Source organism: Sorex araneus, chromosome 2, assembly GCF_027595985.1.
Source record: "Sorex araneus isolate mSorAra2 chromosome 2, mSorAra2.pri, whole genome shotgun sequence".
Classification (NCBI taxonomy): domain Eukaryota; kingdom Metazoa; phylum Chordata; class Mammalia; order Eulipotyphla; family Soricidae; genus Sorex; species Sorex araneus.
In genome coordinates, this window is record NC_073303.1 from 237,310,168 (window position 1) to 237,333,883 (window position 23,716).

At 57.1% G+C, this 23,716-nt stretch overlaps 2 protein-coding genes across 3 annotated transcripts; one reads left to right on the top strand and one right to left on the bottom strand.

Annotated features, from left to right (window-relative positions):
• On the top strand, window positions 1–14,735 carry TRIP10 (thyroid hormone receptor interactor 10). 2 transcript variants are annotated; one of them, XM_055126781.1, is made up of 15 exons: window positions 1–115; window positions 1,363–1,478; window positions 1,583–1,639; window positions 4,159–4,306; window positions 4,865–4,927; window positions 5,971–6,075; window positions 6,157–6,285; window positions 7,189–7,335; window positions 7,451–7,633; window positions 9,006–9,173; window positions 9,495–9,604; window positions 12,151–12,283; window positions 12,468–12,619; window positions 12,904–13,025; window positions 14,321–14,735. In XM_055126781.1, exons 1-15 carry the CDS (start codon window positions 92–94, stop codon window positions 14,467–14,469), a joined length of 1,806 nt encoding a protein of 601 aa, XP_054982756.1. In that variant the 5' UTR covers window positions 1–91; the 3' UTR covers window positions 14,470–14,735. The 2 variants fall into 2 exon arrangements, with proteins under 2 accessions (XP_054982756.1, XP_054982757.1); XM_055126782.1 differs by lacking the exon at window positions 9,006–9,173.
• A 1,125-nt stretch (window positions 14,736–15,860) lies between these two features.
• Window positions 15,861–23,216, bottom strand: SH2D3A (SH2 domain containing 3A). The gene is made up of 9 exons (XM_004619468.2): window positions 23,112–23,216; window positions 20,913–21,262; window positions 19,882–19,958; window positions 18,180–18,670; window positions 17,974–18,089; window positions 17,691–17,865; window positions 17,491–17,602; window positions 16,713–16,904; window positions 15,861–16,021 (listed from the first exon to the last, which is right to left on the bottom strand). Exons 1-9 carry the CDS (start codon window positions 23,178–23,180, stop codon window positions 15,861–15,863), a joined length of 1,743 nt encoding a protein of 580 aa, XP_004619525.1. The 5' UTR covers window positions 23,181–23,216.
• Between the last annotated feature and the right edge of the window lie 500 nt (window positions 23,217–23,716).

Consider the following 23,716-nt stretch of genomic DNA (forward strand, 5'->3'; position numbering starts at 1 on the left):
CCGGGCGCACTGCCTTGGGCTGAGTCTCCCGACGGCGGGCGGTGGGGACCGGGCGCGGCGGCGGCGGCGGCGGCGGCAGCGGCGGGAGAGCATGGATTGGGGCACGGAGCTGTGGGTGAGTCCGATCGACCCCACTCCAAGTTCCCGTTTCCCGGGGGGGGGCGGTCCGGACCGGCGCCCCCGCCCCCCTCTCGCTGCCCCTCGCAGCACCCTAAGCTGCGCTCGCTCTTTCCCCTCCCGCCGACCTGCGCCGCCGTCCCGGCCCTCTGCCCCCCTTCCTGGGACTCTCCCCGAGCATTTCTGGAACGCCTCGGGAGAGGGGAGGGGGCGGCCAGCGTCCAGTTTGCAGGAGCGGCGTCGGGAAACTGAGGCACGGGGTCCCAGAGTGAGGAGGCCCTGCGGGGGAGCCCGGGGCGCTGGCCGGGGCGGCCGGGCGAGGTCACCTATTTTGAGCGTCCTCGCTGGGCGGGCGGCTTATCTTACGGCCCCTGGGTCCTTGCCCGCCGCCCGCCTGTCCGACGGGGGCGGGGGAGGGGACCCTCTGGCTACTTTCAACCCCACGTGGGACCTGGAAGCCCTGGCCGGCCTTTCCGTCTCCTCCAACCAGCAACCCAGGGTGGCTTGGGACGCGCTCGGGGGCCATGGGGGGCTCCGGGCTTGGCGTTAGCTCCCTCCCCCAGCCCGCTCCGAAGCCCCGGGAAGGGCCGCTTCTAAACCTCGGCCCTGGAAGCCCCCAAAATTCCACCCCCGCCCCGGCCTCGACCTCTGACGCCTCGTTCTGCTTTCGGGGGTTCCCAGGTGCAGCGAGAGAGACACCCCCACCCCAACTCTGGGATTTCTTTAGGAGGTGCAGAGGAGTCGCTGTAGGGGGCGGGGTGGGGGGAGAAGGGCGGGCGGGCGGAACTGAGTCACTTCTCTGGGGATCCGCTGGAGCCAGGATCGGGGATCCGGGGGCCTGCTCCCCTGCCCCGGCTGGAGGGGGCCCCCCTAACCGGCGCGGGGCGTCCCGTTCCCCTGGCCCTGACTCACGCCGGGCCGGCCGGATTTTCCGGAATCTTGGGGCGGGGGGATTAGGGGAGCCGGGCCGGGCGAGTGGCCCTACCCCCTTCCACACCCCTCGGGGGCCCGTCCGAAGACCTGGACCCCCGTTGTCCGGCCGCGGCCCCGCCCTTGGGGCCTGGCCCTTCCCGTGAAGGGGACGGGGTTCCCGCCGGTTTCCTGCGCCCGGGCGGGGCCGGGGAAGCCGCCGCGCGCGCGGGCCTGGAAACTCCCAGGTCGGGAGCGTGGAGGGGGGGGCTGGCGCGGGGGGGGGCGTACGGGGGTCCCCTCCAGGGTCCTGACCCCACCCCTCGCCCCGCCCAGGATCAGTTCGACGTGCTGGAGAGGCACACGCAGTGGGGGCTGGACCTGTTGGACAGATACGTCAAGTTCGTCAAAGAACGGACCGAGGTGGAGCAAACTTACGCCAAACAGCTGCGGTGAGAAGCCCGGGGGTTGGGGGTGGGGGGCGGCGCCCCGAGACTGGGGGTGGGAGGAGAGGGGGGTACGAGGCTCAGCGTGGTGTACCCCTCTCGCCCCTTAGGAGCCTGGTGAAAAAATACCTGCCCAAGAGACCCGCCAAGGATGATCCTGAGTCCAAGTAAGACAGGAGAAGGACTAGATCGGGGTGTGGGGGGGGGGAACAACTTTCTTGGGGTGCACGTGGGTCCCGCCTTCTCCCGCAGCCATCCCAGCTGGCCCTTCATCTCTTTTTTTTTTTTTTTTGGTGGGGGGAGAATGTGACCTGCCTGGCTTTGCACTCAGGAATCAATCACTCCAGGCTGTGCAGGGTGTCAGGGGTGGGATCATAGGGGATGAACCTGGGTCGTCTGCGTGCAGGGCCAGTGCCCTCCCTGCTGTCTTATCGCTCCAGCCCCTGGCCCCTCACCTCTACCTTACTTTCCACACGAGAGCAGAGTCTAGATGGAGGACCCAGATTACACGGGCTGGAATCCCCAATCCACTACTTTCTACGCCGGTTTCCTGGAACTTTTGCCTCAAATTCCCTCTTCCTTGATTGCACTGTTCCATGTGGGTCTAGCATGTTAATTTGGTGGTGCTGGTACAATGCACTGCGTGTTAGTGGTGGTGCTGGTACGAAGCACTGCATGTTAGTGGTGGTGCTGGTACAATGCACTGTGTGTTAGTGGTGGTGCCGGTGCACTGGGCGTCAGTGATGGTGCCAGATGCTCTGCGTGTCAGTGGTGGTGCCAGTGCACTGCATGTTAGTGGTGGTGCCAGTGTACTGCATGTTAGTGGTGGTGCTGGTACGATGTACTGCATTTAGTGGTGGTACCCATATCATTTGTGTGTTAGTGGTGGTGCTGGTGCTCTGCACACATGTTGATGGTGGTGCTGGGGTGGTGAGCTGCATGTGAGTCGTGGTGCCAGTGTATTGGTCCCAGGGTGGGGGTGGGGTGACTGTCCTGGCTTCAGGGCTCACACATCTTTTTTTAGCCTCCGTGCTCACTGGGGGAGGTCCCACTGTCTCCCACTGTGTTCAAGCACAGCCAGCAGTGCTCAGGCCGTCACATGCCATTGCCGGGCTGGTATTCTCAGGCCGTTGTTAAGCTGCCGGGACCTCATGGGCCTGACGCACATGGTCACCACCAGGGATCCAATTCATGACCCCAGGCTTGACTGTGAGATAGGAGGGGCTCTAGTGAGTTACTGGATGCGGGAGGCTGGACCAGATGACTTCAGCCTCTGTTTTTCTCATCTGTGGAACGGGGAGGGTCTTGGAGGGCTCCCCATAGTTTGAGGAAGTTCGCCATTCCATTTTCTTTTTATTGATTTTGATTTGGTAGCCACACCCAGCAGTGCTCAGGGTTTACTACTCCTTCTGCGCTCAGGGATCACTTTGGGGCTGGCTCCGGGGATGGTATAGGTTCTGGGAATTGAGTCTGGGTCAGCTGCGTGCAAGGCAAGCACCCTCCCCGCTGTCCTGTCTCTCTGGCCCCTCCGTTCCATTTTATTCCAGGCCTCCTGCTCTAGACTCCATAAAGCTCCATAAATCAAATTTTGTTTCGATATATTGTTGGGCAGCAGAGCCTGGCAAGCTCCCCATGGCATATTTGATATGCCAAAAACAGTAACAACAAGTCTCACAAATGGAGACATTAATGGTGCCCGCTCGAGCAAATCAATGAGCAACGGGGTGACAGTGACAGTGACAGTCTTACTGGGCAGTAGTTTCTGACCGGAACTGGTTGCTTTTTTTTGGCGGGGGGGGGGGCTTTATACCCAGCAGTGTTTTGGATTTACTCCTGGCTCTGTGCTCAGGGATCACTCCTATAGGACTTGGGGGACCCTGTGGGGTGCCGGGAATCGAACATAGGTCGGCTACATGCAAGGCAGGTGCCCTGCCTGTGGTCCTGTCGCTGTGGCCCAAGATTGATCTTGGTTTTAATACCAGTCAGTGCGAATGAATAGTAAAAGCTTCTCACTTGGAAAACAAACAAGCAAAATAAAATAAAGCAAATCTGACATTTGGTGACAGCTGCTGCGCTGGTCCCATGGGCGTGAGGTGACATTAGCAATTGTCTCCCTGTTCCCAGCCCCAACCCCTTAAATAATCACTTTGAGATCCAAATTGCATCCCACACAGGATTGGGGTTAAGGGATTTGGACCCAAATTTTTGCTCATTTGTTCTGGGTCACACCCGGCGTTCCTCAGTACTGACTCCTGACTCTGTGCTCAGGGATCACTCCTGGTGGGCTCCAGGACTATCTGGGGGCCAAGGATTGAACCCGGGTCAGCCATGTATAAGGCAAGCGCCATCCCTGCTGTACTATAGCTCCAGCCCCTTGGACACTGACTCTTAGTGGTGTTGGGAGAAACGTCTTGGTGAAGGTGTGTGTTGGGTTGGGGGGAGGGGGCGCGGAGTGATAGCACAGTGGGGAGGGCGTTTGCCTTGCACTTGGCCAACCCGGGTTCGATCCCTGGCATCCCATATGGTCCCCCAAGCACTGCCAGGAGTAATTCTTGAGTGCAGAGCCAGGAGTAACCCCTGAGCATTGTTGGATGTGATCCAAAAAGCCAAAAAAAAAAAAAAGGTGTGTCCAGGGGGGGTGTCTCACTCCCAGGGACACTGACCTTTGTCTTTCTGCCCCGCCCAGGTTCAGCCAGCAGCAGTCCTTCGTGCAGATTCTCCAAGAAGTGAACGACTTTGCAGGCCAGCGAGAGCTGGTGGCCGAGAATCTCAGCGTTCGGGTGTGCCTGGAGCTGGCCAAGTTCTCACAGGAGATGAAACAGGAGAGGAAGATGGTGTGTGAACTCCTCCCCGGGTGCTCCCCAAGAGAACACCCCTGCAGCTTAGGGCTTCAGGAAGCCTGATTTCTTCTTTTTTGATTTTTTTTTTTTTTCAAATCTTCATTTCGTTCTGGGGGCTGGAGCGATAGCACAGCGGTAGAGCATTTGCCTTGCACACAGCCGACCCGGGTTCGATTCTCCGCCCTTCTCGGAGAACCCAGCAAGCTACCGAGAATATCTCGCCCGCACGGCAGAGCCTGGCAAGCTACCCGTGGCACATTCAGTATGTCAAAAACAGTAATAACAAGTCTCAAAAAAAAAAAAAAGGAGACATTACTGGTGCCCACTTGAGCAAATCGATGAGCAACGGGATGACAGTGACAGTTTCATTCTGGGACCACACCGGGCTGATGCTCAGGGCTTATACTCCTGGCGCTGTGCTCGGGGATCACTTCAGGAGGGTTCATTGGGTTAACCAGGAATCGAACCCAGGTCGGCCGCGTGCAAGGCAAATGCCTTTCGTGTTGGATTGTCACTCCAGCCCTGAGCCCAGTTTTTTTCTTCTTTCCACAGCACTTCCAAGAAGGTCGCCGGGCCCAGCAACAGCTGGAAAATGGCTTCAAACAGCTGGAGAATGTGAGTTGGGGGGCGGGGAGGGCGGCTGTGGGAGCAGGACATGCGCTGCTGATCCATGAAGCAGCCTCCTCAGATTGGCCTGGATTGTGCTCCCCCCACCACCCCTCCTTTCCCTGTGGGTCCCCAGCATACCCACCGCTTCGCCGATTTGTTGGGCGCTAACATTTTTGGATTTTTTCTTTTTTCTTTTTGGGTCACACCCAGTGATGCACAAGGGTTACTCCTGGCTCTGCACTCAGGAATCACTCCTGGCTGTGCTTGGGGGACCATATGGGATGCCGGGGATCGAACCCGGGTCAGCTGCGTGCAAGGCAAACGCCCTACCCGCTGTGCTATTGCTCCAGCCCACATTTTTGGTTTTGTTTTTGTATTTGAGCCATGCCCAGCTTTGCTCAGGGCTGACTCCTGTCCCCGCACTCGGGGTCTCACTCCTGGCGATGTTCAGGGGATGCTTCGGGATGCTGGCGATTGAACCCGGGTTCACCTGCTGCAGTGCAAACGCCATCCCTGCTGTACTCATGCTCCGACCTCGCGGTGAATTTTTCTGCAATATGTTTTCATTGTTGTTGGTTTCGTGCTCACACATGGTGGTGCTCCGGGCTGACTCCGGGCTCTGTTCAGGGATCACTCTTGGAGGTGCTCAGGGGGACTCTATGGGGTGTTGGGGATTGAGCCCGGGTTGGCCGCATGCAAGGCGAACGCCCTCCCTGCTACCTATACTGTGTCTTCTCTCCGGCCCTTGAGTAAGGCCTTCTTGAAACTTTCTCCCTTTTGGTTTTGGCTTTGGTTTTTGTTTGGGGGCTGTTACCCAGCTGTGCCCAGCCCCTCGGTGCTCCCAGCACTGTGCTCAGAAGTCACTTCCTGCAGACCCTGGGGAGTCAATACTGTAGTGCTGGGAATTGCACCCCAGGCCTCCTGCAAGCAAAGCCTGCAATTCATCCTCTGGAACTGTTGCTTCAGCTCTGGTCACCCAGAAACTTGGGTGTCCCCTCCTCCATGCTTGGGGGTGGTGACTCCCCGATTCGGTTCCGTCCCTGACACAGAGTAAACGGAAGTTTGAGCGTGATTGTCGGGAGGCGGAGAAGGCAGCGCAGACTGCTGAGAGACTCGACCAAGATATCAACGCCACCAAGGCCGACGTGGAGAAGGTACTGGCCGGCTCAAGGACCTGGGGTCAGGGTGGGGCCTGGCCAGAACCTGCAGTGACCCTTGTGCATCTTGTTTCTCAGGCCAAGCATCAGGCCCACCTTCGGAATCACATGGCAGAAGAAAGCAAGAACGAGTATGCTGCCCAGTTACAGCGCTTCAACCGAGACCAGGCCCACTTCTATTTTTCCCAGATGCCCCAGATATTTGACGTGAGTGCTCCAGAATCCCTCAGCGCCACCTTCCTCCCACAAGCCCCAGAGTGAGCCAATTCCTATGCAATCGTCAAAACCCCAACAGCAGTGCCCCCTCATTGCTGCAATGAAAAGGGGAGAATCCATTAGCAACAAAGAGGAACCATGAGTGAATCCTTTCTCTCTGCCACAGATGTTTGAAATTTTTTTTTTTCTTCCAAGGCCCACTCACCTTCACACGTCCTATGAAAAGTTTCAAATGACCCCTCGTTTATTTGTTTATTTTGTAGCCTACCCCACCCCCCTCTCAGCCCTAACTGTAGGGTCTGGCATTGCCCGCACTGGGTCTGTCTTTTCTTCAAAGCCCTTGATGCCAGAGCGTCCCCCCAGAAATCTGCTTGACCCCCGTGTCTCCCCTGTCTGTTCAAATCTTGTGTGCTTAGAGGGAGGGAGGAGGAGGAGGAGGAGGAGGAGGAGGAGAAGAAGGAGAGAGAGAGAGAGAGAGAGAGAGAGAGAGAGAGAGAGAGAGAGATATCAAATGGGTAAGATGCGCTGTGTTTGCCTTGCATGCAGCCATACCAGGTTCGATACCACACAGGGTTTCCTGAGTGCAGAGCCAGGAGTCAGCCCTGAGCACTGTTGGATGTGGCCAAAAAATGAAACCACAGGGACTGGAGCGATAGCACAGTAGTTAAGGGCATTTGCCTTGCATGCAGTCGCAGTCGACCCAGGTTTGATTCCTGGCATCCCATAGAGTCCCCCAGCCATTGCCAGGAGTGATGCCTGAGCACAGAGCCAGGAGGAACCCCCGAGCATCGCTGGGCGTAGCCTCAAGATCAAAACCAAAACAATTCTCAGAGCTCCCCTGACACGGGCCCCTCCCCTGAGCCTCTCGGCTAACGCTCTTTGCTCCGCCGGCAGAAGCTGCAGGACATGGACGAACGCAGGACCACCCACCTGGGCACCGGCTATGGACTCCTGTCGGAGGCTGAGCTGCAGGTGGTGCCCATCATTGCCAAGTGCTTGGAGGGCATGAAGGCGGCGGCGGAAGCAGTGGATGCCAAGAACGTGGGTACCTGGTCTGGGGCGGGGACGTGTGCAGGGAGAGAGAGAAAGCGAGAGAGCCCAGCCTCTGAACTCCCACAGACCACCCCGCACCACCTCCACCCACTTCCTTCCCCAGGACTCCAAAGTGCTCGTGGAGCTGCATAAATCCGGCTTCGCCCGCCCGGGCGATGTGGAATTTGAAGATTTCAGCCAGCCCATGAACCGCGCCGCCTCGGACAGCAGCCTGGGCGCCCCTTCCGACGGACGCACCCCGGGCCGAAGCCGTGCCAAGCTCTGGCCCTTTAGCAAGAAGAACAAGGTGGGGGCCGGGGCCCTTGGGAGGGCAAGAGGTGGAGTTGGTGGAAGGGGGGTGTGGCCAGGAGGTGGGTGTGAGCACCGCCCGCAGGGGGGGCCCCCACTGAGTCAGCGCCTACGGCGGAACGCTGAGTCCCAGGGAGGAATTTTCCTCTTGGCTGCCAGCCCGGGCTAGAGGGAAGGAAAACGGGCGGGTGATTGGCCTGGGAGTCCCTCGAGGTTTGGAGGGCCAGGGAGGGGCCCCCCCCGGCATGTCCACAGCTTCCCAGGATGCTGGGAGAACCTGATGGTAGAATTTGGGGCTCAGGAGACTGATCTGAGGGGTTCCCATCCCACCCCTCGCCGTGAGGGTCTAGATTCCCCCAGCCCCAAAGGAATTTTTTTTTTTTTTTGCTTTTTGGGGTCACACCCAACAATGCTCAGGGGTTCTTCCTGGCTCGGCACTCAGGAATCACTCTCGGTTTGCTCGGGAGACCTTATGGGATGTTGGGGATCGAACCCAGGTTGGCCATGTGCAAGGCAAACCCCGCGGGACTATCACTCCGGTCCCCCTCAGGGAATTTTTTCCCCCCTTCCTATGGCTTTCAGTGTCAGAGACCTCCTTGGACACCCCCTGGGTGGCCTCAACCCCTTAGGGGTCTTGCTTGTCCCCTGTACTGTTCCCCAGGTGACTGTCATCGCTCCCCAACCCCAGCTCATTATTTCCTACCTTTGCACCCCCCTCCCCACCCACACACACCTGCCAGCTTGCCCCCACTCACCTGTCCGGGAGCTTGATGCCTGCCCCGGGGCCCCCCTTTTCCTTAAAGACTGTGAGCCCAGAAAGCTGGGAGGAGGGGGGAGACACCTAGACACCCCCTGCCCCCCAACTTCCCATCCCATTCCAGCTACTGGACATAAATGAGGGTGTGTGGGCGGGGGACACAGGAAGGGTCTGGCCTTCTGGGTCACAGTCGACTGCCCCCCTTGGACCCTCCCCTCCCCGCCTTTTTGCTGTTCTTTGCATGCATTTGCATTTACATTTTTTAATTTTCTGTGTGGTTGTGCATCTTAAGTTGTGGTTTTCTTACTGTTTTTTTTCTGTTGTTGTTTGTTTTGTTTCTGTTTTTCCTCTTCTCCATTTTGTGTTTCCTCTCCCCCTTCTCTCCCCTCTCTCTCTCTCCCTATCTTTCTCTCTCTCCCTCTCTTCTCTTTCTCCCTCCCTTTTTTCTCTCCTTCTTTCTCTCTCCCCTCTCTCCCTCTTTCTCCCTGTCTCCCTCTCCCTCCCTCTCTCCCTCTCCTTATTGTGGTAATTTTTCCATCCATCTGCCCTCCCCATCCACCTCTTCCTTACCTCCACTGTTCCCGACCCATCCCTCCCCGGCCCCCGCCGGTAGCCGCGCCCCCCACCCCTCTCCCCCCGGGGGGCCCCCCTGCCCTCGGTGTTACCTAATGGACCCCCGTCCCCCCGATCCGGCCTCGACCCCTTGGCCATACTGAGCGAGATCAGTAAGTCGGTCAAACCCCGGCTAGCATCCTTCCGCAGCTTCCGAGGTGGCCGTGGGGTAAGTGAGGCCTCGCTCCGGCTCCCCAGGGGGAGGGCAGGAGGAATGGGGGCCCAGCCCACCCAGCGGCCATGCGGGTGGCGGGATCCTGGGCTCGCTTTCTGCCGCAGGCTGGGCCCCCCTCCTCCCCGGAGCTCGATCCAGGGTCCCGCTTTGCTCAGTGCATGGCCTTGCCCCCCTCCAAAAGAGAGAGAGAGAAAAAAGAAATCTGGCGTGGGAAGGAAGGATTTAATGTGTCAGGAGCATCTTAGAACCTGGACACGGGAAATCCTCCACGAACCCCAAATTCAGCTCCTTGCTCCCTGACCCCCAACTCTACAGACTGTGGCAACCGAAGATTTTAGCCATTTGCCCCCGGAGCAACAGAGAAAGCGGCTTCAGCAGCAGCTGGAGGAAAGGAACCGCGAGCTACAGAAGGAGGTTGACCAAAGGTGAGTTGTGGGGGAGACAGGGTGGGGCTGGGGTATGCGGGTCACTCTGTCCACAGTTGAGTGACTTGGAATGAGGCTCCAAGATTTCCCCAAACCAGTCCCAGGCACCTGGGACTCGAGAGATGCTTTCCGCCACTCTTGGGAGAAATACTCACCTCTACCTTCTTGTGAGTCATTCCAGCAAACAGAAGAATAAAGCCACCCGCCCCACTGCCACCTTCCCCCAACTCTCCCTTCTCCCATAAGCAAAAAATATATATATGTTGGGGCCAGAGCCGGCAGGACACTTGCCTTGACTGGCCGACCCCGTTTGATTCCCGGCAGCCCATAGGGTCCCCCAAACCTGCCAGAAGTGGTTCCTGAGCACAGAGCCAGGGGTAAGAACTGGGCTCTGCCAGGTGTGGCCCCCACAAAAACAAACAAACAAGCAAAAATCTGGGGTCAGAGCAATAGGACAGTGCATAAAGGCCTTGCACACAGCCTACCCAAACTTGATCCTCAGCATCCCTTGTGGTTCCCTGAGCCCTACCAGGAGTGTTTCCTGAGTGCACAGTCAGGAGGAAGCCCTGAGCATTATCGGGTATGTCCCAAAACTGGGCGGGGGGGGGAAAGAGAGATCTTTGAACACCCCACAAAAGATGCAGCCATCATCCCTGAGTTTATTGGGAGACTGGTTTTAGAAACCTCGCTAGGAATCCCCAAAGCATGTACCAGATGCTGGAGAGATTGTACAGCAGGTACAGTGGGGAGGGCATTTACCCTGCAGGTGGCTGACACAGGTTCAATCCTCAGCATCCCATAGGGCCCCCCATCACACCAGGAGTAATTTCGGAGTACAGAGCCTGGAGGAACCCCTGAGCCAGGGTTTTTTTGTTTGTTTGTGTGGCACAAAAACAAAACAAAACAAAACAAACCCAAAAGGCTGTTCCAAGCTCAGTGGTCTGTAGATTTCATTGATATGTACTGGCCTTGGGTTGGAGCGATAGCACAGCGGTAGGGCATTTGCCTTGCAGGCGGCCAACCCAAGTTCGATTCCTTTGCCCCTCTCGGAGAGCCCGGCAAGCTACTGAGAGTATCTCGCCCGCACGGCAGAGCCTGGCAAGCTACCCGTGGTGTATTCAGTATGCCAAAAACAGTAACAAGTCTCACAATGGAGACGTTACTGGTGCCCGCTCGAGCAAATCGATGAACAATGGGATGACAGTGATATAGTGATGTATTGGCCTTAATCCTGCACTGCCGGACTCATTTCTCCACTCTCCCAGGAGTTGACAAGTCTTACGAAGAGGCCATGAGCCGAGCCTGGGTCCCGACTGTCTTATTTCTGTGGGGCTCTGAGGCCAGTGCCTGGAATGCAGTCAAGTGCTCATGAAGTGTCTGGTTAGGCTCTGGGTGTGTTTGTTTTTGGCTTGGGGGCCACACCCAGCAGTGCTCAGGATTGATTCCTGCCAGCGATGGAACCCAGCACCCTACCCACTCTGTTCTCTCTTCAGCACTGTAGATCTGAATTTTTTCCGCCCCCGGTTGCCCTAGCATTGGGGCCCACCTCTAACGGGTAGGGGGGGAGGGGGCCTCTCTCTGGCCCCAGGGAGTGTCTCACCTTGAGAATTTGCTCTTGTCTTCGCCGCTCACTCTCTTTACCACTCTTATCCCCTACACATAGGGAGCACGCCAAGCTGGGGACGGGATTTTATTATTATTGTTGTTGTTTGCTTTCTTTTGCTTTTTGTCTGTTTTATTTTATTTTATTTAGTCCTTGGGCCACACCCAGCAGTGTTCAGGGCCGACTCACATCTCTGCACTCAGGGATCACGCCCAGTGGGGGCCCAGGGGACCCTAGGCAGTGCCAGGGGAATAGAACCCAGCTTGGCCTCGAGCAAGGCGAGCCTCCTCTCTGCTGTACTAATTATTCCAGGAATCTCCAGGAATAATTCCTAAGCACAGACCCAGCTGTACTATCATTCTGGCCCCTGTTTTGCTTTTGTGTGTGTGTGTTTTGTGTCACATCCAGTGGTACTCAGGACTAAGTCCTGGCTCAGAGATTGCTCCTGGCAGGCTGGAGCGACCCTGTAGGGTGTAGGAATCAACCCAGGTCAGCCATGTACAAGGCAAGCGCCTTCTCTGCGTACTCTTCCTCCAGTGACCCCTATTTTATTTTTTCTTTTCGGGGGAGCACATTTTTGCTTATGCAGTGCTAGAATTAAACCACACATGCAGGCCAGCACCCCACTCTTTGTCCTATCTCTGCACACACACACCCTTTTTTTTTAACAAGGGTCTGGAGTGGTAGTCCAGTGGGTAAAGCACTTGTCTTGCACATAGCAGACTCAGTTCAATCCCTGACATCCTATGGGGTCCCCCAGGAATTTCCAGGAATAATTCCTGAGTGCAGAGTCAGGAGTCAGCCCTGAACATCGCCGGGTGTGGTCCCCAAAACCAAAAAAAAAAACACCACCCAACTTTGTTAAAAATAGATTTGTCATTGGTGCTTCCTAGCTCTGAATCATGCTGGGACCCTTCTTTCTCATCTCTCCACCCCCTCCCAGGGAAGCCTTAAAGAAAATGAAGGATGTCTATGAGAAAACGCCCCAGATGGGGGACCCTGCCAGCCTGGAGCCCCGAATCGCAGAGACCTTGAGCAACATTGAGAGGCTCAAGTTGGAAGTGCAGAAGTATGAGGTCAGAGAAGACCCTGGGGAGAGGCGGGGCCCCGGCACGCTGAGTCACCGCGTGCAAGTGGGGGGGATGGGGAGGTGGGGGGCCTGCCAGCTGTTTCTCATCACCGGCTTGGGTGTGCAGAGGTCAGTCCGGGAAACCCTCTGAGCTTCAGAGGGAAGTGACCACGTGTGTCCCCTGCTCTCAGGCGTGGCTGGTGGAAGCAGAGAGCCGGGTCCTGAGCAATCGGGGAGACACACTGAGCCGCCACCCCCGGCCCCCCGACCCCCCGACCAGCGCTCCCCCTGACAGCAGCAGCAGCGGCAGCAATAATAGTGGATCCCAGAACAACAAGGAGAGGTGAGGGGCTGAAGTGATAGCACAGCGGGGAGGGCGTTTGCCTTGCACGTGGCTGACCCGGGTTCGATTCCCAGCATCCCATAGGGCCCCCTGAGCACTGCCAGGAGTAATTCCTGAGTGCAGAGCCAGGGGTTAACCCATGTGCATCACTGGGTGTGACCCAAAAAGCTAAAAAAAAAAAAAAAAGAGGTGAGGGGGGCGGGTGGTCAGAGCGGGAGATGGGTGGGGGTAAGGGCCCCCCCCATCTTCCCCGGTCCTCACTTGGCTCTGCTCCTGCCACCCAGTTCTGAAGAACCCCCCTCAGAGGAAGGTCCGGATGCCCCCATCTACACAGAGTTCGATGAGGACTTTGAGGAGGAGCCCACGTCCCCCATTGGTCACTGCGTGGCTGTCTACCACTTTGAAGGTGCGGACGGTTTGCAGGGGTGCATTGGTGGCTTGAGGGCGGGGGCCCTAGGCTTGGGCTTCTTGTTGGGGGGGGGTGGTATAAGGGTTTCTGACTTTTTTTTGCTTTTTGGGTCACACCCAGCAATGCCCAGGGGTGACTCCTGGCCCTGCACTCAGAAATTACTCCTGGCAGTGCTCAGGGGACCATCAGTGGATGCCTGGGGATTGAACCCAGGGCGGCCACTGGCAAGGCAAACGCCCTACCCACTGTACTGCCGCTCTGGCTTGGTATAGGAGTTTCCAAAAAAAAAAAAAAATAGACAATGGGGGCTGGAGAGATAGCACAGCGGGTAGGGCGTTTGCCTTGCACGCGGCCGACCCGGGTTCAAATCCCAGCGTCCCATATGGTCCCCTGAGCACGGCCAGGGGTAATTCCTGAGTGCAGAGCCAGGAGTAACCCCTGTGCATCGCCAGGTGTGACCCAAAAAGCAAAAAAAAAAAAAAAAAAAAAAAATAGGAGTTTCTAGTGGTGCATAAGGGACCTAGGATCACTTCTAGCAATGTTTGACCATCCAGGCGGGGGTTCAGTATGGGGGTCTGAGAAACGTGGTATTGCTCAGATTCTGAGGTGCTGAGGACCTCTTGGGTCCGTCACATCTGGTGATGTTCGGGGGGGGGGGCCCTGGGAGTTGCGTCTGGCAGTGCCCCGGGCATGCTGTGCTAGGGATCAGACCTCTTAGCATGTCTGTTTTTGTTGGTTTTGGGTGCTCAGGCCTTACTCCTGAGCTCGGGGATCACTGGGTGGGGGGGGGGGGTGTGTGCTCAGGAAACCCTGTGCAGTGCCAAGGGTTAAAGCTGATTCTGCCACGTGCAAGGCAAGTGCCTTAACCCCTTTCCTCTCTCCCTGCCCTACTTCCTTAGATTTCTTGAGAGTTGCATAAAAAGGGCCGGAGAGACAGGGTAAGGCGCTTTGCCTTGCATGCAGCGGATCCCAGTTCAGTCCCTGGCATGGCACAGATTTCCCCCCAGCACAGAGTATGCTCCGAACCACCACCCCCCCCAAAAAAAAAACAAACAACAATGAAATTTGCATAAAGCACACTTTGGGGTGGAGCTATAGCACAGTTGGTAGGGCGTTTGCCTTGCACTCGGCTGACCCGTGTTCGATTCCCAGCATCGCATATGGTCCCCAGAGCACCTCCAGAAGTAATTCCTGTGCATCACTGGTGTGATCCAAAAATCGGGAAAAAATAAATAAATGCATAAAGCACACCCGAATACCCCCTTACCCCAAACCCCCAACCCCCACCCCAGGCTCCAGCGAGGGCACGGTCTCCATGGACGAAGGCGAGGATCTCAGCTTGATGGAAGAGGACAAAGGCGACGGCTGGACCCGAGTCCGGCGGAAACAGGGAGGGGAGGGCTACGTTCCCACCTCCTACCTCCGGGTCACGCTTAACTGAACCCAACTCGGGGTGCGAAGGGGAGGGGGCGTCGGCTGCTGCTTCCGGCCCACGGGGCGTCCCAGGACCTACGCACTTTATTTCGGCCCCCTGCCCGCCGCCCCCACCGTGGCTTCGGCTGAGACCTGTGTAGCCTGCTGCCCCCACCCCCACTCCCCCTCTCGACCCGCTGTGCCTTCAACCACCGATGTACATATTCCTACGTCATTTTTTTTTCTGATGCTCGGCCAGGGCTGTTATGTTTTATATATAAAAGAGAAAAATGATATCAAGCTCCAGGAGTAGGGGGTGGTTTCTTTGGGAGGTCCCTGGGATGTTGGGAGGCGGGGGGCACACAGGGTGTGTCTGCGGGAAGAGATGAACTTTTGAAAAGGCGTTTTGGGGTTCACAGAGGGGTTGAGGAAGGTGTGGGGATGATGGGGGCTACAACTTCGACGTGCACTGCTCCCTCCCGAAAGTTGTTTTGCTTGTGGGGAGGGGCCGCACCTGGCAATGCTGGAGGGGGCGGGGTGTGGAGAGCTACGTCTTGTGCATTCACACCTCAGTGGATCCACGTGGTACCGGAAATTGGACCTGAGGCTCTTGCATGCAAAGCATGTGCTTTCCAGCCCTCAGTACCTGCTCCCTGGCCCTTACCTGTGGTTTGGGGACCATACCCATAGACTAGGTGTTTGGGGGGACCATACAGTCCCGGGCATCAAACCAGACGCAACTGCCTACAAAGCACACTCTCCAGATGATACAGTGGGGAGGATGCTGGCCTTGCACACAGTGGACCCAGGTTCGATCCCCTGCATCACATAGGGTCCCCTGCTCCTAGAATGATTCCTGAGCGCAGAGCCAGGAGTAGCCCCTAAGCTTTGCTAGATGTGGCTCCCAAGTAAACAAGTATACGCACAACATAGCATGCTCTCCAGCCAGTAAGTCATCTTGCCCACCCGAAACTTGGTCAACTTTCTTTTTTAATTTTTTATTACTATTATTATCTTTTATTTTGGGTGTTCTTGTTGGGGGTGGGGTAAATTCATCCGCACCTCTTGCAGCTGGCTGAGAATATGATTGACCACTTCTGTTTCGTGGGAAGGAGTTGGGCTTTAATCCGAGGGGTCAGCGATTGGCAGGAAGGATCAGAGCATGTCAGCCATCTGAACTCTACCCTCTGACAGAGCTGCCAGTTCTTTCTGAGCATGAAAACCACCTGCTTGCCATGTGTGGGGAGCACTGCAGTGGAGCGGGGGTGTCCCACGTTTCCAGATAATCTGGGTCTTTGTAGTGAGGGGGGAGCATGCCACGCCCTCGCCCCCCCCTTCCCCAAGGTCTGCGTTCACTTTGAGGGCACAGGTAAGGTTCTTGCAAATGGGCCTCCCCGTTACGAGAAAAAGTCGTTGCGTTCAGCCGTCAGGTTCCAGGCGCTGGGACAGGACACTGAGGACCCGCTGGAACTTCTCGAGACGTGTGGCCCGGGGAGCCCTGGCCCCCTGGCTCCCCCAGAGTAGCCGGCGCAGGAAGCTGGCACTCAGGGCTTCACTCAGCTCCGGGTTCGGGCGGAATCCTGGGGGCGGGGCCAGCCGGGATGGGGTGGGGCCAGCCAGGATAACCACGCCCCCCGCCCCTCAGCACACCTGTCTTCCCGCAGGAGGACTTTGACCCCGCAAAGGGGCCGGGAGGGACTCTGCCCCAGGTATGCTGACAAGTGTGGCTGGGAATGGGGTGGGGATGGCTTAAGGGCACTGTGGAAACGAGTTTTGCTGGGGTGCCTGGGAGATGTGAGATGCAGGGGTCGCGGTGCGGGCCGCATTCCTGAGGGCTGTTCGCAGAGCCGGACTCGCCACCCCCGAGTGCGGGGGCCAGGAGGCGGAGGGTGGGATTTAGTGGGACTTAGGGGTCCTGCCGCCTGCTGGCAAACTAGGGAGAAAGGCTGCGCCATGTCGGAGGGAGAGGTTGTGCGAAGGTGAGACAGAGGTTGGGTTTTCCCTGGGCTGGAGTGAGGTGAGGTCCCGTTTTTCACTAGGTTGAAGGAGTCAGTTCTGGAGGACTCGGTGTTTTGCGGGGAGGTGGAAATGCTCTAGGGGCTACCGTGCCCGGGCGGGGCGGGGGGCTTCCCCTTTGGGGAGCCACGTCCACTGTCCCTACCTGTTTTGGTGAGGAGGTGGGACCGTGCACATTTGGGAGGCTTGGCAGAGCAGGCAGGGAGGAACGTTTAGAGCCCGCGGGGTGCTCCTAAAGCCGGGGGCGGCGCTCACCTCGCAGGCGCCGGGCAGCCACCTCGCGGTATTTGGGCGCGTCCCGGGCCACCTGTCGCGCCCGCTGCAGGGTACGCAGCAGCCGCTCGCAGCTCTGGTCCAGCGGCCCGGGATTGGGGAGCTCCTCGCCCTCCAGCAGGTGCACCGCGGGTGCCACGTGCGGCAGCGTCACCTCGCTCGGCTCGCCGGGTCCTGCAGAGCAAAGGTTCTGGGCGGGGTTGGGCCTGCGGGACCCCCCGCGGAGAGGTAGCGCCAAAGCGAGGCGCACAGATTAGAGCCTGAGCGGGTCGGGGCGTGGCCTAGGACAGGGGGTGGAGCCTAGGGTAATGTAAGGAGGGGGCACGAGAGCGAGAAGAGGGCGGAACCTATGGGGAGGAGGGGAGGAGCAAAGAGACCAGGTGGAGTCTGCCACAGAGGCTTGAACTTAGTACAGATCTGGACCCGGGTCAAGGGTGCGGTCCCGTAGGGGGACCAAGTTTAAGCGAAAAACAGGCGCTGCAGGGCGGAATTCTAGAACTGGATTAATACAGCCCGGAGCAGGGGCGGGCCCTGGAGCAGATACCTGGGCGGGGCCGCTCCGGGGGCGGGGCCATAGCAGGCGCCTGGGCGGGACCTGGCGCAGGGGGCGGGGCTGGGCCATAGGAGGCACCTGAAAGAGACCTCGTGCAGGGGCGGGGCCGTAGCAGGAGCCTGGGCGGGGCTTAGGACTGGTTTGGCACCTTGGTGAGCAAAGTCGCCCTGCAGGCAGCTGGGAATCGCTTTCCCCGAGGACACTCACCCTCGCCCTTATCCAGTGCGCACATCAGCGGCTTCAGCTGCTGCTCAAAGGCCAGCGCGGCCTCGGTGTGGCTTCTTCGGAGCTGGCGCCACGTGCGCTCCAAGCGGGACACCTTAGAGAACCGAGGACCCGCGAGACTGCCTCGCTTCTGCAGGCTTTCTCCGTGACCCTGCCTCCCCGAGCCCGGCTTCCCCACGCACCTGGGGCAGGAGCAGCGCACTCATGACCGCGGCCAGCCCGGGCAGGTCCCCCGCCGCCCCGGGACGCAGCGCCAGCGCCAGCTCCACCAGGCCCCGCAGGGTGGCGGCGCGTTCCTCCAGCGACCCCGCGCAGCCCAGCACCGCCAGCGCCGCGGCCAGCGACAGGGCTTCGTGCCTGTGGGGTCGGAGGGCAGGAGGGTCTGGGGGCAGTGGGGGAGTTCCTAATGCGAAGGGAGGGTGAGGAATGGGGGGATCTCAGGGGTGGAGGCTTGCACACACTCACCTTTCCAATATTTCCAACCTTAAGCGATGCCCATGTGGCAGTGTAAGCAGCTCCAGGCCAGAGGTGACCCCCATCGCGTCCCGCTGCGCCTTGGACACTCCCAGGAGGCCTGTGGCCTGGGGATTGGTGGGGTGGGGTTGGGGGGAAGGTCAGGTGAGTTAGAGGTGTTCTTGGCCTGGGGGTGACCCTGCGGCCAGAGGACCCACCTGACAGTCTGAAAGCAAAAGGTGCATAGCCGTGCTCTCTGCGTGGTGCTCTAGAAAGAGTTCTCGAAGCTTCCGCAGGACTTGGGGCTCCAGGGGCCGATTCTGGGGACCCAGCAGGCCGGAGGGGTTCTCAGGAGGGCAGAAGGAGACTTCCACCTGTGGTCTTGTGAAACATCCGTCTTCCTCCTTTTCCTCATTCTCCTGGACCACTTCCCACCATGTGGTCTGTGGCTCTGGGCAGCTGTGGTCAGGGGGTGTTCTCCGGGTCTCGGGCACGCGGAGTACCAGCTCACAGTAGGTTGGGGGGCGTCCAGAGGCCTCTGGCAGCACCAGGGAGGGTGTGCGAGGGGGCTTGGTCGGCGCCTTGGCATGAAGCTGTCCATCGGAGGCTGTGCGGCTATCAGCGATGGTTCCCAAGGGGTCTGGGACTTTCAGCAATGTGGGGTCACTCTCAGTCCGTGGTAGGAGATGCGTGAAAACAGCAGCGGCTTCTGGGTGGAGGGGTACATGCAGAAGAGAGCTGAGTGGGTCGGGTCTCGAGGGCTGCATGCACAACTGTTGCTTATGGGGGTCACACCTGGTGATGCTCAGGGGTTCCTCCTGGCTCTGCACTCAGGAATTACTGCTAGTGGTGCTCAGTGGATTGAACCCGGATTGGCCCTACCTGCTGTAATATGGTTCCGGCCCCAACTATTACTTATTCAGCCACTTGCCAGGCATCCTGAAGTAATTCTGTGAGGCTTTGAACTTGTACAGTCTGACATTACAAATGCTGCCCCCACATGGACACTGACCGCTCCTGGGCCCTGGCTACATCCGTGAACTCTGGAAGCGATGTTGTAAGGGCCTGAGAAATAGGATAGGGGTGAAGGCACTTGCCTTGGCCCTAGCTGGTTGAATCCCCAGTACCTATTTAACCACCTGCCAGGAGTGATCTCAGAGCACTGAGCCAGGAGGAAGCTCTGAGGACAGCCAGGTGTGGGCCCCAGACCAAATCCAAGCAATCCGAAACTCAACCAAACAGAAGTTGAGGGAATGGGTTTGCTTTCCAAACAGCAGAACAGCAGTACAAAGGCACTGGGGTAGGAATAGATTTTGAAAGTGTCACACATTGAAGGGAGACTGACCTTGGGGTAAGAAGGTGGTGTAGCGGGCCAGTCATGGCACAGCATACTGGGCACTTCATAAAAATTCTGATTTTCATCTTCTTTTTTGCCACACCCAGTGATGCTCAGGGGTTACTCCTAGCTCTGCATTCAGAAGTCACTCCTGGCATTGCTCAAGGGGCCACATGGGATGTCAGGGATTAAACCCAGCTTGGCTATGTACAAAGCAAGCACCTTACCTGCTGTACTAGCTCTCAAGCCTTCTAAGTTTGAATTTTAATTTAATTTTTTTTTGTTTTAGGCCCCACCTAGCAATACTTAGGGGTTATTCCTGGCTTTGCACTCAGGAATTACTTCTGGCAGTGCTTGGGGGATCCTATGGGAAGATGGGGATAGAACCTGGGTCGGCTGCATGCAAAGCGAACACTCTTCCCGCTGTCTTGTCACTCCAGCTCTATAAATTTGCATTTTTATAGCACCTACAAAGTTCCTGGGTGTTTCAGAGCTTCAGAAGCATTGAGACCCCAAGTGCTGGTCAGCTGAGGTCACTTGGGCAGGGAGAGAAGGAGCAGACAGAACCAGCCATAGCACCTCACCTGATTCAAAGGGGACACCTGCAGACTGTCCCAGAAGCTCCAAACCTGCTGGCTGACTGTCACTCCACTTCCTAGTCCTGGGGGGAGAGAAACAGGAGAGAGGGGAGCCCCATTCTGAGCAGGGCAGCTCCTCTGATACCTGGAAACCCCTTCATCCAATCATGTATCCAAACTGTGATGCTCGGGGTTGGAGCCATAGCACAGCAGATAAAGCACCTGCTTGGCACATGTTTGACTCAGGTTTTTCTGTTTGTTTTGTCTTTTTTGTTTTGGTTTGGTTTTGGGTCACACTCAGTGGTGCTCAGGGGTTACTCCTGGCCTTGCACTCAGGAATTACCCCTGGTGGTATTTGGGGCCCAGCCCAGCTGGAGTGATAGCACAGAGGGCAGGGCGTTTGCCTTGCACACGGCCGACCCGGGTTCAATTCCTCCGCCCCTCTTGGAGAGCCCAGCAAGCTGCAGAGAGTATCCCACCCGCACGGCAAGCTACCCGTGGTGTATTTGATATGTGAAAAACAGTAACAAGTCTCACAATAAAGACGTTACCGGTGCCCGTTCAAGCAAATCGATGAGCAACGGGGATGACAGTGATAGTGACAGGTGTTTGGGGGGCTATATGGGATGCTGGGGATTGAACCCGGACCAGTCTTATGCAAGGCAAATGCCTTACCTGTTGTACTATGACTCAGCCCCGCACCCCCAAGCCCCTCAGGTCCCAGTATCGCATAGAGCGCCCAAAGCATAGAGTCAGGAGTAATCGCTAAGTGCAGCTAGGTGTGACTCCAAAACCAAACATATTAGGGCACTGGTGGGGACAGGCAGATGTGTCGGGGGCATCAGCTGTGCTGGGAATGAAAGAGGGGCAGTTGCATGCAGAGCAGGGTCCTTAACCCTGCACAGTGTCATCCCACAACGTTTGTCACCCCACACTCTGTCCCCCTAGACGGAATCAGCCCCAAACAAGATGGAGAGGGGGGTGGGTGTCGGGGTCCTGGTGAAGCTGGGGGTGCAGGGGAGAGAGGGTGTGAGTACCTGAGAGGCTCTTTCAGAGTTGGGCTGTCTAGAAGCGTGTCCTCGCTAACACTGCGACCAATGGACGCCCGTCGTGCCACCGGCCTGGAGGCCACAGCCCCTGTGGCCTGGGACAGTGGCCGGTGGCCGCTAACATAGCTTCGAACCAGGGCGGGCAGGCTTGAGAATTGCTCGTCCTCCAGCTGAAAGAGGGCTGTGGGCCGGCCGGGCCGGGGCCGCAGAAAGACACGGAGCACCTCGAAGTGCAGAGCTGAGCCCTGCCAGCGGCAGGAAATTACAGGCTGGCCCCCGCGGGACCCCGAGGCACGCACCAGAAAATCACCATCTCGTTGAAGAAGTGCCTCCGCCTTCTGGAGAGAAAATTTAGGTACAATAGATCAGTATTTATGGTGACTCCTCACCAACGCCTGCCAGCATCCCATCCCCACCCCAAACACGGTTCCTCTTGTACCAAATCACTTCCCCGTTCTACAAGGGCCTTATGGCAGGACTACATTTCCCAAGAGCCTTTGCAGTGAGGGGCTGCCACGTGACAAGATATGACCAATAGGGTGAACGCTGATATAAAAATGGCTACATAGATTTGGCCTTTCTTTATTCTTTCGCTTTTTCCGGTCACCCACAGCGTTGCACAGGGATTACTCCTGGCTCTCCACTCAGGAATTACTCCTGGTGGTGCTGGGGAACATATGGGATTCTCGGGAATCGAACCCGGGTCGGCCGCGTGCAAGGCAAACGCCCTACCCACTGTGCTATCACTCCAACCTCAAATTTGGCCTTTCTAATCCTACTGCACTGCCCAACAGTCTCTGTCTGCTATGTGTCCTGGGTCTCCCCCAAATCCTAAGAGATGGCAGATCCATACGATGCAAGGAGCTGGAAGATGGAAAACGGGTGCTGACCCGTTTCTGGTGCGCTGCATCCCAGCTCCTCTGTGAGCAGACAAACCCATGAAGCTCTATTATATTGGGGGCGGGCATTGTCTGGGAAATGTTTGTTACCCTGCTAACGCGTGCTGACAAATGCAGCCTCCGTACTGAGTGCAAGCACCGGGCTTGCTGTGCAAATGTTACTCTGGCGGAAGCCATTCGAAGGAGTCTTCCAAACAGATGGGGCTGGTGAGTCCTACAGCGACTTTTTTAAAGTAGTCATTGCCAGCCTCCTTGGCTGGCATTTTAATAGGGTACAAGGGCCATGGCACCCAAAAGAGATAAAGCAAGCCTGGCAGTAGGCCTGGGGGTACCGAATGATTCGTGCAGAGAGTGCAGGTGTAACCCTGACTCTTGGAGAACAGAGGGACCTCATTTCATCCATGAGCAAAGTTCACTGTATCACTGTCATCCCGTTGCTCATCGATTTGCTCAAGCAGGCATCAGTAACGTCTCCATTGTGAGACTTCTTGTTACCGTTTTTGAGCAAAGTTAAGCAGAAGATAGCATTAGTCTGCTGTGGTGGCGCTCAAGGGTTACTCCTAGCTCTGTGCTCAGAGATCACTTCTGGCGGCGCCTGAGGAACCATACGGGATGCAGGTATTGAACCCAGGTCAGCGGCATGCAAGATGAGCACCTTACTCACTGTACTAGCTCTCCAGTCCCAATATCAGCCCTCTCTTAACAAAACAGCAACCACAAGGAGGTCTAAGGCTCCTCTTTAACCTCCCATCACCATCCTAAAGAAAGTGATCAGATAGGGGCTGGAGCGATAGCACAGCGGGTAGGGCATTTGCCTTGCACGTGGCCGACCCTGGTTCAAATCCCAGCATCCCATATGGTCCCCTGAGCACTGCCAGGAGTAATTCCTGAGTGCAGAGCCAGGAGTAACCCTTGTGCATCGCCAGATGTGACCCAAAAAGCTAAAACTTTAAAAAAAAAAAGTGATCAGATAAATATAGAAGCTGGCCATGATACCAACTTCAAGCCCTCTGGTCAACCCCCTTCGTCCCCCTTTTTTGTTGTTGTTTTTGGACCACACCCAGAGATGCTCAGGGCTTCCGCCAGGCTCTGAACTCAGGGGTCACTCCTGGCGATTTGCTCAATGGGTCACATGGGATGCTGGAGATAGAACTCCAAGGCAAGCGTCCTACCCACTGTGCTATCCTCCAGCCTCCTCCCCATCCCCAACCAGGCACCCCTTCTAACAGATCTTGACCCTCACTTCCTCCCTTCACTGCTCAGAATGTCTGCAGGCAGGAGGAGGTACCTGACGGGACAGGGGACCATGGTACCAGAGTTGACCAACAAAGTCCTCTCCATCTTGGGGCAGCTGCATGGAAGTCTTGGAGGCAGAAGGTATCGGGACTGAACTCCTTTCTGGCGACAGGGCTCTGTTTTCCACATCTGTAAAATGGGAATAAGGATCCTGCTCTGTCAGTGCCCTGAGAGGCAGTCAGCCCTTCTATGCTCCCGTGTTCTCAAGACAGGGGTCACACACACAAGCCATTAAATCTTGAAAAGCACTTTTCTCCTCTCACCTAGCTCTGTAGGAAGGAGGAGGAGGAAGAAGAGGAAGAGAGGAGAAGAAGAAAATAATGTCAAGCTGAAATGAGATTCATGAAGTTTTTGGGGGTCCCTGGAGCCACACTAAGAGGTGCTCAGAGGGCCATGCCATGTTAGTGATCAACTTCAGGGCCGTGCCTGTGATTTACCACTAGAAAGCTTTTTGGAGTGTTCAGTGGTCTGGAGCACATGCAGAACCCTGGGCCTTGTGTAGACCCCAAGCACCCCTAGGTGCTGAACCAGACCAAAGTTCCCACATGCAAAAACACATCTGTACAAATGTCAGCCAAGGAGTTGGAGCAATAATAC